The sequence below is a fragment of the Zalophus californianus genome, chromosome 13, assembly GCF_009762305.2.
Source record: "Zalophus californianus isolate mZalCal1 chromosome 13, mZalCal1.pri.v2, whole genome shotgun sequence".
NCBI lineage: Eukaryota > Metazoa > Chordata > Mammalia > Carnivora > Otariidae > Zalophus > Zalophus californianus.
In genome coordinates, this window is record NC_045607.1 from 77,580,149 (window position 1) to 77,598,479 (window position 18,331).

The 18,331-nt window shown below is 42.0% G+C and overlaps 1 protein-coding gene across 8 annotated transcripts in view; it reads right to left on the reverse strand.

Annotated features, from left to right (window-relative positions):
- PCSK5 (proprotein convertase subtilisin/kexin type 5) overlaps nucleotides 1–18,331 on the reverse strand; it is a 470,351-nt gene that overhangs the window by 195,680 nt on the left and 256,340 nt on the right. For all 8 annotated transcript variants that reach the window (XR_003523749.2, XR_003523748.2, XM_027616047.2 and 5 more), the window contains exon 13: nucleotides 10,100–10,236. Coding sequence is in view for 6 of the 8 variants with exons in the window: in XM_027616047.2 (XP_027471848.2) it covers nucleotides 10,100–10,236 (137 nt within the window). In the remaining 2 variants the exon portion in view is untranslated. The remainder of the gene's footprint in view (nucleotides 1–10,099; nucleotides 10,237–18,331) is intronic.

Below are 18,331 nucleotides of genomic sequence, written 5' to 3' on the forward strand. Positions count from 1 at the left end.
TTTAGGCCATCATGTTTCCCTTATCATAATGTTTTCCTTTTGCTAAATTACTTAGAAGATTTTGCAGTTGATGATGCAATTTTCTGTTAAGAAATCACTGTAAATACAGAATGAGAAAAATCTATTGTACATGTTGGTACATAAATGCAACCTGCCCAAGAATTAAAACCCAAGATAGGTCTAATGTGTAACAAAACAAAGACAACAATAAAAAACAATCCTTCAAAAAAATCCTTCAAAAAATCCTTACTATGGACTTCTGATTCAAGATGGTGATGTAGGAAGACCCTGAACTCACCTCCTCCACAGACATACCCAATCTATACCTACTTATAGAGCAATTCCTCCTGAAGTAGAACTAAGTGCTGAATGAATAGGCTCTGCACAAGAAAAGACAGACCATGTAGAGAATGGCAAGAAAGATGGAGACACAGTCATGAAGGGACTTTCCCCTCCCCCAACACTGTGAACTGCTGCAGTTTAAAAGGCAGCTAGAACACAAAAGATCCAGCCCTAGAACTCCACCAAATGGCAGGGGTAGCTGCTGGAAATATCTCCAGGTTGGAGGGGCTGGTGAGTGCCACAGTTTGCATTCCCCCTCCACCTTGATAGCACAGACAGGAGCAGGGTCTGGAGCCAACACTGTCCTGCTGCCTCAGTGAGCTCTGGGCCCTTAGCCCACACTTTTAAATGTTTAAAAGAGGAACTGGAATATAAAGGTTCCAGCTGGAACTCAGCCAAATGGTGGAGAGCTGCTGGAACTCTCTCTGGCTCAGAGGGGCTGGCGAGTGCTATGGTTTGCATTCCTCTTCCACCTTGAGAGTGTAGACAGGAGCATGGTCTGGGTGACCTCATCAGTTACTACGTCCATGAGCCCCAGTCCCCCAGCCCACATCAGCCCCAGCTGTCCCACCGAGGCAGTCCCAGCATGGGGCACACTGGGACACCCGGGTCAGTGCTCACTACAGCTCTAGCCATCTCACCAAGGTGACACATGTGCAAAGTACCCAGGAACACTCTAGGCCCACAAGTTGGCTCACAACTTGCCAGGACCTCCCTGATGCAGAGTGCCCCAGGACCTCCTGGCCTGAGCCTTCTTAACTCCAGATGGAGCTTGCATCTACTTCAGCTTTAACTGTCCGCCCAAGGTGCCCTCAGGACAAAGAGCCCCGGGGCCCCCTGGCTTGTAGCCATTTCAGCTTCTCTGCTCAAAGAGTGCTATGACCCCCCCGGCTTACACGTACTTTGGTTTCAGCTGCTCTGTCAGGGCACTCTCAATGTGGAGAGAACTGGGACTGCCCCAGCCTATGTACATTTCAGTATTAGCTATCTAGCCAGGATACCCTCTGCATAGACAGTGCTGTGATCCCCTGGCTTGCACCCACTTCAGCTTCAGCTGTCAGACTATGGTGCCCTCTACACAGACTGCCTCAGGACCACCATGACACAGCTCGGGCTAGCCCACCAGTGTGGTCCCAGCATGGAGTGACCTGGGACCCCCAGCCAGCCAGCTAAAGTCACCAGGCACATACAGTCTACATGGTGCATGGCCGTACACAAGATCAGTCCTTCTGATCTTGTCAGTTTAGGATAAGTAGCTGTTCTGTCTAATTCTTAGAAACAAATGCAGAAAGCCAAGCAAAATGAGTAGACACATGAAAAGAATGAAAGAACAGACAAACCTCAGAAAAATAACTAAGTGAAATGTAAATAAGCAATATGCCTGATAAACAGTTGAAAATAATGGTCATAAAGATGATCAGTGGACTAAAGAGAATAGTGGAAGGGCTCAGAACTTCAACAGAGAGATAGAAAATGTATAGAAAAACCAATCATGGTTGAAGAACACTAACTGAAATTAAAAATACACTATAAGGAATCAACAGTAAATTAGAGGATACAGAAAAATGGATCAGTAATCTGGAAGACAGGGTAATGGAAAGCATCTGAGCTGAACAGCAAAAAGAAAGCAAAAAATTTAGAGTGAGGATAGGCTAAGGGATCTCTACGGTAACATAAAGTGAACAAGCATTCATATTATAGGGGTCCTAGAGGGAAAAGAGAGAGCGAGAAAGGGGCAGCAAACTCATTTGAAGAAATAATAGCTGAAAACTTCCCTAGCCTTGGGAAGGACACAGATATACAGGTTTAAGAAGCAGAGAGAGTTCAAAACAAGATGAAATCAATGAGATTCACACTAAGACAGATTACCAAAATGGCAAAGATTAAAGATAAAGAGAGAATATTAAAAGCAGCAAGAGAGAAACAATTAGTTATGCACAAGGCAAACCCCATAAAGCTTTCAGCTGATTTTTCAGCAGAAATTTTGCAGGCCAGAATGGAGTGGCATGGTATATGTGAAGTGCTAAAAACAACAACAACAACAAAACACAAACAAAAATACTCCACCTGGCAAGATTATCATTCAGAATTGAAAGTGAGATTAAGAGTTTCCCAAGCAAAAGTTAAAGGAGTTCATAACCATTAAACCAGCCTTACAAGAAATGTTAAAAGGGACGTTTTTAGTTGAAAAGGTCATAATTAGAAGAAAATTATGAAAAGAAAAAATTTCATGAGTAGAAACATACAGCAAAATTAGTAGAACAATCACTGATGGAGCCAGTATAGAGGTTAAAAGACAGAAGCAGTAAAGTCAATTATATGTAAAAAAATTAGTTAAGGGGAATCATAAAATAGATGTAAAATATGACAACATATACATAAAATGTGGAGGGGTAGTAAAAATGAAGTTCTTTTTTTTGTTTTTTAAAGATTTTATTTATTTATTTGACAGAGAGACACAGCGAGAGAGGGAACACAAGCAGGGGGAGTGGGAGAGGGAGAAGCAGGCTTCCCACTGAGCAGGGAGCCTGATGCGGGGCTCGATTCCAGGACCCTGGGATCATGACCTGAGCCGAAGGCAGACGCTTAACCGACTGAGCCACCCAGATGCCCCCAAAATGAAGTTCTTTTAGAATGTGTTCAAACTTAAGTTATTGTCAACTTAATATAGATTCTTATATATTGATGAACCCCATGGTAAACACCAACTAAAAACCTTTAACAGATACAAAAAAAATAAAGAGGAAGTCAAGCATAACACTATAAAGAGTCATCAATCACAAGAAAAGAGAGCAAGAGAAAAGAAAGGAACAAGAACTACAAAAACAACCAGAAAGCAATCAACAAAATGGCAGTGAATACATACCTATTAATAGATTATTTTAAATGTAAATGGTCTAAATGCTCTAATCAAAAGACAGAGGGTAGTGGAATGAATAAAAAACCAAGACCCATCTATATGCTGCTCACAAGAGACTCACTTCAGACCTAACTACAGACTGAAAGTGAAGGGATATAAAAAGATATTCCATGCAAATGAGAGCAGGAAAAAAAATAAAAACAGCCAAGGTAGCAATATTTATATCAAATAAAATAGACTTTAACACAAAGACTATAACAAGAGACAAAGGAGGACAAGTAGATAGAATACTTGTAAATATCTATGCACAACATTGGAGCAACAAAATTCACAAAGCAAAATGACATAAAGGGAGAAATTGACGGTAATACAATAATAGTAGGGGACTTCAACACCGGACTTACACCAATGGAGAGATCAAACAGAAAATCAATAAGGATGAACCATGAGAGACGATGGACTCTGAAAAACAAACTGAGGGTTTTAGAGGGGAGGGAGGTGGGAGGATGGGTTAGCCTGGTGATGGGTATTAAAGAGGGCACGTTCTGCATGGAGCACTGGGTGTTATACGCAAATAATGAATCATGGAACACTACATCAAAAACTAATGATGTAATGTATGGTGATTAACATAATTAAAAAAAAAGAAAATAAGGAAACAGTGGCCTTGAATAACACATTAGACCAAATGGACTTAGAGATATACAGAATAGTCTGTCCAAAACCAACAGAATATACATTCTTTTCAAGTGTACGTGGAACATTCTCCAGGATGGATCACATGTTTTCTGATCACAACAGTATGAAACTAGAAACCAATTACTAGAAGAAAAGTGGAAAAAAAAACACAAACATGTGGATGCTAAACAACATGCTACTAATCAACCAACTGGTTACTAAAAAAAAATACACCAAGACAAACGTAAATGAAAACACAATGGTCCCATATCTTTGGGAAACAAAAGAGCAGTTCTAAGAGGGAATTTTACAGCAATATAGGCCTACCTCAACAAACAAGAAACATTTCAAATACACAATCTAACCTTACACCAAAAGGAAATATAAAAAGAAGAAAAACAAGGCCCAACGTTAGTAGAAGGAAGGAAATAATAAAGATCATGGTATAAATAAATGAAACAGAGACTAAATAAACAATAAAAAGATCTAGATGAAACCGAGAGATGGTTCCTTGAAAAGATAAACAAAATTGATAAACCTTTAGCCAGACTAATCAAGAAAAACGAAGAGAGGACCCAAATAAATAAAATCAGAAATGAAAGAGAAATAACAACTGACATCACAGATATACAAAGAATTATAGAAGACTACTATGAAAAAGTATATGCCAACAAACTGGAGAACCTAGATGAGATGGATAAATTCCTAGAAGCATACAATCTTTCAGAATGGAGTCAGGAAGAAATAGAAAATCTGAACAGACTAATTACTTGTGAGGAATCAGCAATTAAAAAAAAAAATCTCCCAACAACAAAAGTCCAGGACCAGCTGGATTCACAGGTGAATTCCAGCAAACATTTAAACAAGAGTTAATACCTATTTTCTTCAAACTATTCCAAAAAATAGAAGAGGAAGGAAAGCTTCTAAATACATTCTATGAGATTAGTGTTACCCTGATACCAAAACCAAAGACACTACAAAAACAGAAAACTAGAGGCCAAAATCCCTGATGAACACAGATGCAAAAATCCTCAACAAAATATTAGCAAACCAAATTCAACGATACACTAAAAGGACATTCACAGTGGGATTTATTCTGGGGATACAATGGTGGTTTAGTATCTGCAAATCAATCAATGTGCTATACCACATTAATAAAGTGAAGGATAAGAATCATATGATTGTCTTAGTAGAAGCAGAACAAGCATTTGACAAAATTCAACATCCATTCATAATAAAAACCCTCAACAAAGTGGAGTTAGAAGGACATACCTCAACATAATGAAGGCCATATATGACAAACCCCTAGCTAATGTCATACTAAATGATGAAAAATAGAGCTTTTCCTTTAAGATCAGAAACAAGACGAAGATGCCCACTCTTGCCACTTTTTTTTTTTTATTTATTCGAGAGAGAGAGAGAATGAAAGATAGAGAGCACGAGAGGGAAGAGGGTCAGAGGGAGAAGCAGACACCCTGCTGAGCAGGGAGCCCGATGTGGGACTCGATCCCGGGACTCCAGGATCATGACCTGAGCCGAAGGCAGTCGCTTAACCAACTGAGCCACCCAGGCGCCCCTACTCTTGCCACTTTTAGTCAACACATGGTACTGGATGTTTTAGCTGTAGCAAACAGACAAGAGAAATAAAAGACATACAAATTGGTAAGGAAGAAGTGAAAGTGTCACTATTTGCAGATGACATGACATTATATATACAAAACCCTAAAGATCCCATCAAAACTCTAGAATAAATGAATTCAGTAATGTTGCAAGATACACAATTAATATTTGGAAATCTGTTGCCTTTCTATACATTAATAATGAAGTAGCAGAAAGAGAAATTAAGAAAACAATCCCATTTACAATTGCACCGCAAAGAATAAAACATCTAGGGATAAACTTAACCAAGGAGGTGAAAGATTTAGAGTCTAAAAACTATAAAACACTGATGAAAGAAATTGAAGATGACCAAACCAATGGCAAAATAGTCCACGCTCATAGAAGAATTAATATTGCTAAAATGTCCATACAAATAATACTAAAATTTGTGCGAAACTACTGAAGACCCTGAATAGCCAAAGAAATCTTGAGAAAGAAGAACAAAGCTGGAGGCATCACAATCCCAGGCTTCAAGATATACTACAAAACTGGAGTAATCACAACACTATGGTACTGGCACAAAAACAGACACATAGATCAATGGAATAGAATAGAAGGCCCAGAAATAAACCCACATTTATATAGTCAATTAATCCATAACAAAGAATTCAAGAATATTTAATGGGGAAAAGACAGTCTCTTCAATAAATGGTGTTGGGAAAAACTGGACAGCTGCAGGCTGAAGAATTAAACTGGGAGGCTTTCTTACCCCAGACACAAACATAAACCCCAAATAGATGAAAGACTTAATGTGAGCCCTGAAACCATAAATCTCCTAAAAGAAAACATGGCCAGTAATTTCTGAAACATTGCCCTTAGCAACATACTTATGGATATGCCTCTTTAGGAAAAAGAAACAACAGCAGAAATATACTATTGGGACGACACCAAACTAAAAAGCTTTTGCACAGTAAAGGAAACTATCAACAAAACAAAAAGGCAACCTCATGAATATAAGATATTTGCAAATGAAATATCTGATAAGGGGTTAATATGTATAAAGTACTTAGATAGCCTGACACAAAAAACCCAAACAATCTGATAAGAAATGGGCAGAGAAGCTGGATAAACACTTTTCCAAAGACACAGATATGGCCAACAGACACACTGAAAGATGCTCAACATCACTAATCATCAGGGAAATGCAAATCAAAACTACAGTGAGATATCACCGCACACCAATCTGATGGGCTAAAATAAAAAAGACAAGATACAACAAGTGTTGCTGAGGATGCAGAGAAAAAGGAAGCCTCATGCACTCTTGGTGGGAATGCAAACTGGGGCAGCCACTCTGGAAAACAGGATGGAGCTTCCTCAGAAAATTAAAAATAGAAATACCCTACAATTCAGTAATTTCACTACTGGATATTTACCCCCCAAAACAAAAACACTGATTCAAAACGATAGATGGAGGGGCACCAGGGTAGCATAGTCGGTTGAGCATCCGACTCTTAATTTCAGCTCAGGTCATGATCTAGGGGTCCTGGGATTGAGCCCCGTCTTGGGCTCTGTGTTCAATGTGAAGTCGGCTGGAGCTTCTCTCTCTCCTCCTGACCCTCCCCACACTAGTGTGCTCTCTCTAATAAATAAACCTTTAAAAAAAGATAGATGCACCCCTATGTTTATTGCAGCATTATTTACAATAGCCAAGACGTAGAAGCAACCAAAGTGTCCACTGATTGATGAATGGATAAAGAAGACTTGGGGTGGGTGTGTGTGTGTGTGTGTGCGCGCGTGCACACACACACACACACATTGGAGTATTAGCCATAAAAAGGAATGAAATCTTGCCATTTGTGACAACATGGATGAATCCAGAAGGATTATGCTAAGTGAGATAAGTGAAACAGAGAAACACAAATACCGTACTATTTCACTCATAAATACATAGAACAAACTGGTGGTTGCCTGAGAGGAAAGGGATGGGAGGATGAGAAACAGCAATGCAGGAGCGTGGGAGGTTCAGGCTTACAGCTTTGGAAGGAACAAGTCACAGAGATGAAAGGGACAGCACAGGGAATGGAATCAATGGTAACGTAAGAGTGTTGTGTGGTGCCCATGGTGGCCACACTTGTGTGAGCACAACGTAACACAGACTTGTCTAATCACCATGTCGTACACCCGAAACTAATGTAACGTGCGTCAACTACACTTCAATTAAAAAATCCTTAATATGTGTTTTAATAATAAACAAATGGGAAGAAACAATAAAGAAATAGGAGCTCAGTTTGGAATCAGGAATCTTTATACTGGGGAATGATTCTACCATTTAATCGGGCTAGAAAATTCTACATCTCCAACTGAATTTCTATTAGCTTGCTAAAGAAATCCCTCATTAATTAGAGAAACTGTCCATAGGGCTGTACACCACAGAAACAATGACAGAAACACCCACGTGCACACACATAGAAGTAGAAGTCCCTTTTCAATGTTGTGACTAATCCTAAACTGGAAGTTTGGTTAAAGGAAGGATATCCAAAGACTGTGAATCTATCAAAGCCTCCTGACCCCAGGCCAGTAATAGCATCAGGGTATCTCTCTTCTGGCAGAAAAGAACATCTGTAAAATCACTAGAAGTGACTGGAATTACATGTGAACATTTAAATAGCATAAGGAGAAGCCAATGCTGTGAAAGAGACAACTCTAGATTATCTGAGCTACTGCTGAGAGCCTCGAACACAGATGATCATCGCCAACTCTGGAGGGACTCTGAACTCCTGGAGAGCAGAGAGCTTTACATTCATGGCCCCTGACCCTTGCACATAAATACCAGGCCTACTAGGAGTGTGCCCCAAGGGGCAGTTTCCTCTTGTGGGGAGGAGCATTTTGTCACCGACATTCTTTAGAGTTGCATGGTGACAATAAAGAGGAGAGTCACTTTTAGTCAGTTTTATAACTGTTTTATATTCTCAACAGACAGTGTACCCCCATGTCTGTGCCATAGGCTGCACCCCCCGCCCCCACCCCTTGCTACACAACCGCCACATTTGGACAGTGATTATTTCCCTGGGATCTCTTGAGACAGAAGAGCCCTTAACTGTCACCTGCCGATGGATCCACTGGGGTCGGGCGGCAGAGCCATGTCACCATGCCACCATTGACCCTGCGTGCCATGACCCAGTATACCTCTATCACATGAGCATTGAGCATGGCCTGGAAAGAGGAAGGGAGGGGAGAGGAATGTCCTGAGGACTAAGTAGATTAGGGACCACTGAAAGCGTCTAGAAATCAGGGTCTAGTTTATTTTAATGTTTTCAATCAATCCTGCCTTGTTGACAAACGTTTGATTTCTCGATCACACTTTGGCAGCCATTGTATTCATGATGCATGCTGGAGGTGAGCTGGACCTGGATACTCTTTAACAAATCTTTTATCCTGATTCTTTGTGACCTTGCCACCATGCTGGTTTTAACCTCCCTGAGCGTGGGTCTGCTGTGGCAACACAGGGGAAACACGTCACAGAATTAGGGAGAAGAGATCGCCAAATGCGTGGCCAAAAACAGATCTCTAAGAATGAGTACCTTTCCCTGACTGGTGGGCAAAAGTATGGCAAATGCATGCTTCATTCCTGTGTTCTGCTGTGCGCCTCCTTTGCCCTGTGCAACCCACGGTTACCTGAGTAATACACACCCTTACAGTGAATTACGGAATGTCTAGGTTAATTTATTCTGCAATCAGCAGGGGGCTAGAAATGGATATCCATCAGTCCGAACATGCCCTCAGGCCTGGATCTTCTGCAGGTGGACTGCAGAGAGAGAGCACTGAGAAGCACAGATTTGTTAGATGGTTGCAGATGTGTCCATGGCTGGGTGGGAGCTGGGGTGCTTGTCAAACAGATCACCAGCCACTGAGCCAGGTACTACGTAGGGCTCCATTGTGGACAACACAGGGTGCTGTGAAAACCTGTTCAGTCTCCAGCCCCAAGCTACATTTGTACTTTCCCTTACTTTGAGTTACAAACAAGCTTCATGTATCAGCATGAGGATGGAGACAGACCATGTGCTCCTGTGGACATCGTAATTTCCACATTTTACTTATGTAGAAAGCATTCCTTTTCCTTAGCTCTTAGGCTCACATGGGGCAGCGTACCATCATTCACTTTCTTTACTGGTAACCAGTTTAGCTGGCACAGGTCAAGCTCAATGTCTTGTGTGCACTGAAGATTAATTTTAGGATAAATTCAGAGGAACGGATAACTAAGGAAACTGTCTCTTCTCATGACCGTGCAATTTAGCCTACTGCAGGTAGATGAGGCTGGCTTGCTTCCGGGGGGGGGGGGGGAAAGCTGGTTAGAGATGTGGATCTTATATTCTGAAACATCAATCAATAGCTGCCACATTTGATCCTGTACTCATACCAAAACATGTATTCTTTAATTCTTCAATTATTATTACTCAAACGGTAATGTTGGGAACTGGAGTACATACAGATACTCAAACTACAGGATCACACGAGAAAGGATGATGTTGATATATAAATGTAAAAACACTTCCAGGCCGACACACGTTCCATTATTCGTTTCTGCAGAGTAAACCAAATGATAGAAAAGGGAATTCTTACCTGGAGTCTTGAAGTTCCTCAGCTGGGAAGGGGTATCGTAAACTTCAAGGATCCAGTCACCGGTGGCTCGCTCTCCCCAGCAATGAATGGTCATGAACTCCCAGTTTTTAAATCCTTCCATAGAATGATCAAAGAGCCTGTGAGAGAATCAGAAAGCATTGTTTTGTATGTTCTTTAGAATCCAGGGAAGCTCAAGTTGAGACCGCGATCAGTCATCTTTTTGTAGCCATCAGCAGGTTCAGCTCAATCCTGGAGGCTGTCTTCCTCCTGGAGGTTGACAACTAGTAGACCCAAACGCATGTCTTTGTTCTACCACAGGCAAATAGGCACTGGGATGGCCTTGTAATAGCAAATCTGGAAGGGGTAAACATTTGGGTATCTGAAAACCAGGCTACGACTCTACGCACAAGAGTGATAGTACCAAGTATTAAAGATGTGGAGCAACTGAAACTCTCTTAAGCTGCTAATGGGAATGCAAAATGGTACCACTGCTCTGAAAACAGTTTGGTAGTTCTTACCATGTAACTCCACAATCCCCCTCCCAGACATTTACCCGAGAAGTGAAAACATATGTTCACACAAAGACCTCCACATGAACGTTCACAGCAGCTTTATTCGTAATCCTTGAAAACTGTTAACAACTCAAATGTCCCTCAACAAGTGAATGGGTAATCAAGTTCTGGTATATTCATACGACAAAATACTACCCAGTAATAAAAACTGTTGAACTACTAATAAATGCAATAACATGAATTAGTTTCAAAAGCCTCTAAGCTAAATGAAAAAATGTCAGACACAAAAGATTACGTGCTGTAGGACTCAATTTATACGACATTCTAGAAAAGGAATATAAACAGAAATAGATCAGAGGATGCCAGGGGCTGGGAGGGAAGAGGGGGCATGGTAGAAGTTCTAGGGGTGACAGAATTGTTTTATATCTTGAAAATAACAGTGTATGGTTATACAACAATATTTGTCAAAACTCATTAAGTTACTCACATTAAAAAGTGAATTGTATTGTGTGTAAATTATGCCTCAGTAAAAAGACCCTGCCACTCATCTTAACCAGTCCAGGGAGTCACGCCTGGAAGTCCAGCCTACATTCTACTCTTCTAGCTCTTCTAATGGTTTTCTAAGCTCTGAATTCCCTATATGAAATCTCTTTCTGCTTGAAACAGCTAGAATTGTTTCCTGTGATAAAATCCTGAGGGATACAAAATATGAAAACATTAAATAAAAGAAAACAAAATCCTCATTAAGAATAAAGAGATGTCAGGGTGCCTGGGTGGCTCAGTCGGTTAAGCATCTGCCTTCGGCTCAGGTCATGATCCCAGGGTCCTGGAATCGAGCCCCGCATCAGGCTCCCTGCTCAGTGGGAAGCCTGCTGCTCCCTCTCCCACTCCCCCTGCTTGTGTTCCCTCTCTCACTTTGTCTCTGTCAAATAAATAAATTAAAAAAAAAGAATAAAGAGATGTCAATAGATAATGTATAAAACGAGCACATGAAGAAAGAGGCATATCATTTATATAAGCACATTATATAGAATTGACGACCCAAAGAAATATTAAGAAGATTTCTATAGAGGGGTGCCTGGCTGGCTCAGTCAGTAGAACATGCAACTCTTTTTGCTCTTTTAAAGATTTTATTTATTTATTTAACAGAGAGAGAGAGACAATGAGAGTGAGAACACAAGTAGGAAGAGTGGGAAAGGGAGAAGCAGGCTTTCCACTGAGCAGAGAGCCTGACGCGGGGCTCAATCCCAGGAGGACCCTGGGATCATGACCTGAGCTGAAGGCAGATGCTTAATGACTGAGCCACCCAGGCGCCCCAGAACATGCAACTCTTGATCTTGGGGTTATGAGTTCAAGACCCATGTTGGGTGTAGACCCTACTTAAAGATTTCTATAGAGATGGGACATAGAGGGTTAAAAACTAAAAGATGGGGCAAGAAACTGATTTTTTTTTAAGAATACTTAAAAAAATTATGTGCATCAATTATTTCTGTTGAAAAAATAATAAATCTAGAGAAAGAATTTGAGAGCTAGAGAGGCAAACAGAGAGGCAAAAATAACCCTAGTATGGTCTTAGGAACAACCATGTCCAGTTACCGGGACATAACTGTCCTTCCGTGGAGACAAAGTTCATGGCAACTGGATGTTGATGGCTATTCAAAACATGCAATCAACTCTCCTTGCTTTAATTTCGTGCTCACCAAGGAAATTGGTGGGTATAATCTGACATTCTATGTATATCTTCCCATTGGGAGAAAAAGTGCCCTTCCGAAACCAAAAATAACCAGTTCAATCTCCTTATAATATACTAGAATTCTGACTTTTCACATACAAAAGCGTTCTATCAATATGTCTGAGGATCCCTCTAAAATGACAGCTGGATCCTGAAACTGAAGGGTTGGTTGGCATAACTGCAATGTATTAGGTAAATGGCAGACACTCACCAGCTTTCCCTAGAGAAACTCAATAAACAGGAAAATCACCTCTATGTGTTCCTCAGCCCTTAGAAGAAGAAAATGGGCAAGTACTTATCGGCATTGTCAGAGTGTCCCACGGTTGGAAAATTCGAGAAAGGCTGAGGTAGAGTCGAACAGATTTCTTTATTGGAGAACATCCCAGATCTCTGGGATGTTCAAATATGTTTTGTTAATTTCCATAATGGGGTTAATGGTAGGAAGTGATTTTCAAAGCTACTATGAGTGAGAAGCCCCTTTTTCCCTTTTCAGAATATCTGTATACTATCTATAAGGGTTAGTTCTGAACAGAGGAGTGTGGAGTTTCAATGAGAACCATATTGGATGCGGTGGCTTACCCTCATGGTAACAGGGATGGAAGTAGTGGCTCCTTTACATGAATGTCTTCCTAGTATAAAAGATCAATTAAAGAGCTTCATTAGATTAGGGATGGTGCATTTTGTGGAGATCCTATAATGCATGCACTACCACAACAGGGCTTGGTTCATAAGCTTATGGCTTAAAACTAGACTTGGCCAGGAAGAAATTGCTGGCTCATCATATAACTGACTTACATACAAAGAGTCCTTCACATAAACCCAGAGGGTGGGTATGTTGGATGAAAAGGAGAAACAGCGGTGGGGAAGGAGGAGGCTTTTCAAATCTCCCTTCCTCTCAGACAGATGTTACGAAAGGGAGTATGTTGACAGAAACATGCGTGGAGGCAGAAACCAATCTAGAACCACTTCTCAGCCCACAGAGTTCTGATTTAGGCTCGAGATCACTGAAGCCATTGTGCCATTTGAGGGCACCGAAGCAACAACTTGTCACATAATACCTTTCCAAGAGTGCCAAACTTAAAAGCAATTCCCAAACAGTTTAGACAGAGCATTTGGCTCATTGCCTCAAGTCTAAAAACTACAAAGGAGACTTGAGGCTGCCATCACATGAGGGGCAGTCTTGTTTCCACAACCGTAGCCAACTTCTAATTACTCATGGTTCAATTATTTGACTGCTGGATTAGCGGACCCTGTGTTTCTCCCCTTCTACCCTTTCCTGTCCACCTTTGAAAATCATGCCATTGCTGCCAATCACTTTTAAATCACATTTGGAACCCAAATTAAATATAAACCGGGTTCCAAGAAGAAATATCCATAATCAGCATTCAAATAAGTGTTTCAAAGCCCGAATATAAATGGGCTTTGTCTATCTGGCTAAGCGGCTGCCCACCCCGGTCTCTTCCCTTTATGCAGAGCTGAATGCTCATTAATTTCATGTGGACATAAAAGTTGAGGAGACGAATTAAAAATGCAGCCAAACACGATCATTGCATTTTGCTAAAGGAGTTGATGGGGAAAGAAATAGACACTGATTACTGCTGTTGTTTCGACTAGCTGGCCATTCACGTTTCTAATCTCACCCTGTTCTTTATTTTCTTCTGATTAAGCACTTAAACTATTCCCGATTTTTTGGCATCATAACAGTGATGAACCCGGCCTCATCTGTATATCACAGAAGGTAACACTGGTAGTAGATTCGATTTGTGTTGCAAACAACACCCTTGCTCAAGACAAGCAAGTGTCAAAGCACTGGACACCAGCTAAAGAGATTCTCATTGTGTGGTCTCCATTTATCAACTAAAAAGTCCAATGCCCAGTCTGAACGTCTGCGCTGGGCCAACAGTGAAGAAACCCAACACATGCCAACGTTATTAGCATGGATAAAATGTCAATGAAGCAGGGCCAGTGTGCAGAAGGCTGGAGTAATTAACTCCATGGCCGATCCACATCCCCTGTTGCAGTGAAACCCTGTCAAAGTTGACTTCGTAATCATGTGCTCGATGAAATGATATATGCCTGTGGTAGCAAAAATTATGCATCCAGTTATTAAAATGGTGCCCCACAGCCCTATCCCTGTGAGCGGTTTTCAAATAAATTACTTTGGATGAAGCCTGGTAGAAAAGACGGCCATTAAGTGTAGTACATCCTTCTGAGGAATTAACTCAGGAAATAACTCATATAATTAGTGTAAGCTTTCTTCCCCCTTTCACTTAAAGAGTCTAGCCAATGTGTCAAGGCTACAACATTCTTCAGTGGTGTTATGGCAACTAAATAACAAGACATTTTATAAGTACTGACAGCTATGTGTTATCATATAATTATTTCTAAAGTTATAAAGGGATCTTAATTTCAGAATCATCTACTACTCCCCAAACAGTATTTATGTTCATTACAGAATTAGACTTTAGACAGGTATTTTTAGAAGTTGCCTTTTTCTTTCTTTCTCTGTCTCTTAAAATAATTATTATTTTCTTTTTAGGGCTTTATCGTAATTTAACGTAGAACTTACAGAATGCTTGAAGCGCTCATTTGGCTTAATTGTCATTCAGTTTTTTATTTTCTTTAGCTGTTTCGCTTTTGCGAGTTTTAAATGATGTGCTTCTGAAATAGGGTATTTAAAATGCACTATTAAGTTTTCCTGTCTCTCCTCATCGAAGTTACTTTTTTAAGAAAGATTGAGAGAGAGGTACTAGTTCGAGAGCTTTGGAATACCTAAAAAGATGAGTTTTTAAGAAAAAAGAAACTTTCAACCTGCATGCTATTACTTACTGACGAGGCCTAAAAGGCATTCCTTCTTGTGGATCTATGATGTACGCACATAATCTTGCAGATTTATTCCATTTAAGAGTGGATGGCTTTTATCTAAGTATCTGTTTTCGATTACAGACGCCTTTGTAAATTACTCGCACAGTACCCAGCAGTGTTCTGCCCACAAGTCTTTTGAGGACACGAACATAACAAGAATGTTGTATGAAAAGCTGGGTGATCTTTTAAATTGGTGAGATTGAAAATGTGGTCTGTGGACAGGCAGCTTCCGCATCACCTGGGAGCTTCTTAGAAATGCAAATTCATGGACCTCACCCAGACCTACAGGATCAGGCTCTGGGAGAGGGGCCCAGTCCTCTGTGTCTGATGGAGTCATCCACCAGGTGCTTTAAGAAGCACTGTGTAAATAAGGGTTAGCACTTATTAAGTGCTTACTGTGTGTTCCAGAAGCGGTGCTAAGGACTTGCTGTATGTGATCCTACTCAATGCTTGTGACAACCAGGTGAGGAGGACACTAACCACGGCATCTGTTTTCTAGATGAGAGACTTGCTTTTCAAAGTCGAACGTAAAAATTGGTGAAATCCAGACAAGCCCAGCTCTAACGCCAAAGGCTCTACCTTCTTTTGGGGCAAGGAAGAGGGTTCTCATGGTGAGGCCTTATTGGAATGTAGAATTTCCACTGCAGAAGTCTAATTTTTACTGCAAGCCACAAATGCACTTAGTTGGCATGATACTTCACAAATGTCAATGGTCTGTCATTGAACATTTGGGCAGCAACAGAAATGACTCAAACATAAACATCACATTTAAACATATTTAATTATAGAAGCCTATAGGCTTTGCAGACTCGAAAGTGTACCTTCTTTCTACTTAAGACCATAATTGGAAGCAGAGATATTCGTATGTAATCAAATTTAGAAAGAAAAGGAAAAACGTTTCAGCTTTCAGTCAGAGGCCAAAATTTGGAACAGAGGGCCACTACAGCTACACTAAATCTCAAACTCACTGACTTGTGGGGAAGGGGAGATTCAGGGGGAGAAAGACCGCTTTTCATAATTCTAACAAATGCAGCTGAAGGAAGAATCTGATGAAGCCAGCTTTTGTTGGAAAACTTTTACACAGGCAGAATTTGAATACGTGGTGGTATAAAAAAAAAAAAAAAAGGCTAAATCTAAAGTTGTGCCTGTCTAAAAACATGTTAAAGGAACCCAAGCCCTCCTAGATGCCCCCCTGGCCAATGCAAGACCTCCAGATTCTCCCCAGAAGTAAAGCATTTGTGCTGATTATTCAGTGTGGCTTTTTGTGAGGCAGGGTGCACAGGCCAAGGGGAGGACCAGGAGGGCAGGAAAAAACAAAGGGATTAGAAGAAACGAACCATTTGCCCATTCCAGGCCTACTCTGTGAACTCAGTGCTCCCACCCACTACACCATCAACCTGGCTTGCCAGGGGTGCTCGCATGCTGGGCTAATGGGGCACGCTCATGTTGGACTAGTTCTGAATGCTGCGAGTGCCTTCCAGGGCCCAGCACCTGCAGATGCTTCCTCCAACAGCTGTTCTCCACGGGAGTTCTAGCAAGTGCCCGTCAGCTGGGACGGGGAGGTACTGAGGGGTTCCAGACGGCCCACACGGGTCAAGTGCTCAGCGACCTTGTAGAAAATCGATTCCCAAGGAATTGCTGTGTTGTGGGGATCAACAGCCCTGAAACACGCGGGGACGGCTCTCGGCCACCTCAGCTCTACCTCTTCATCTCAAATGACCCCTCACATAAGGAAACTTCCTGTTGTGACCGTTGAGAGGTCTCTTTCAACTACATGCTATTCTTTGCTTTACCACTTTTCTAAGTGGTCCTCCTTAGAAATCTTGACTTCTTTGGAAGAAAGATAAGTGTCCAACCGGGGAACCATTTATTGCTCTCACTAATAATCTCTGACACACAATTTCCTTCCAGAACCTGACCTATCCACCTTTCCTTGAGGAAGTATTATTGCCTTGCAGGCCAACGTGAAGGACACCAGGAGGGGAGTAGGCCTTCCCTTCAGCCTGTCCCCACCCCTCTCCTATGCTGCTCGTCCTCAGCTCCTAATCCAGGCAAGGGGCCTTGAAACAGGGCCACGGTGAGGGGACACAAAGACTCCTGGCCCCTAGGTCAGAGACTAAAAGGTTCTGAGTAGAGATTTCCTCTCATAAGAGGAAAGCTTCAGAACATGCTAGAAGGAAAAAAAAAATGCCAAAAGAAACGGTCCTTAACGGCTTCGGTTGAAGGGTTGCTCCTAGCATCAAGCACAGCAAGGTCAGGGCAGTCTGGCCCCGGACGCCACACGTGCTTTTGGGACTGGGTGCCACTGTTTTAGGCTTCAGGGGTCAGCTGTTTAGAGTGATGTGTTTGGGGAACGGCGGACAAATGAATTCATAACATCCTTTACACCTCCAGGGTGTCTCCAGCCCTTCTGCCCCTCCGGTTCGCCCACCGCCTTTGGGTGGCTACTTCCTTTCAGCACTGAGATGAAACACATACAAAAGAGCAGCCCTTGGAGAAAACGTTCCAGAGAAGTCACACGCCGGGTAGCAACTTTATTCCCAGGGGGGTCTTGATGGCAGAGACTGAGGTCAACTTCACCACCGCTGGTCACTGCGCATCTGAAATACGTGCTTCTTTTCTCTGGCATAGGTCAGGCCGCAGTGCCGGGTTGGGCACTCGGCAAAGAGCCAAGCAGGTGTCGGCTCCTGCGCGTGTGTGCCGAACTGAAGCCCGCGCCGCGACAGTCCACCAAATCCGGCGACGGGGCCACAACCCCTCTGCTTCCCAGCCTCCTGCCTGAAGTCACTCCGGGGGCAGGCCAACTAGAAACGCTGCAGTAGGCAGGAAAAGCCCAGAAAGCCTGAGGACTCTGAGTTTTCCAAGCCCCCAGCGACCGTGAAGGGACAGTTTTTCTAGAACAGAGGACGACCAAGGGGCCTCAGCCGCACATGCGTGAGGCAAACCTTTGAGCCGCCGTGTTTCACCCGGATACTCCTTCAAGTTTAACAAAGATGAATGAAGGCAAAGGAAAAGAAAGAACAACGGAGGAAAAGGTCTTCCCTCACTTCAGTAGCAACAGCTGGGGTGACCTCCTAGTTGCAGAATTGTCCATCGGAAGGCGTCGTCCGCTGGAAAGCAGCA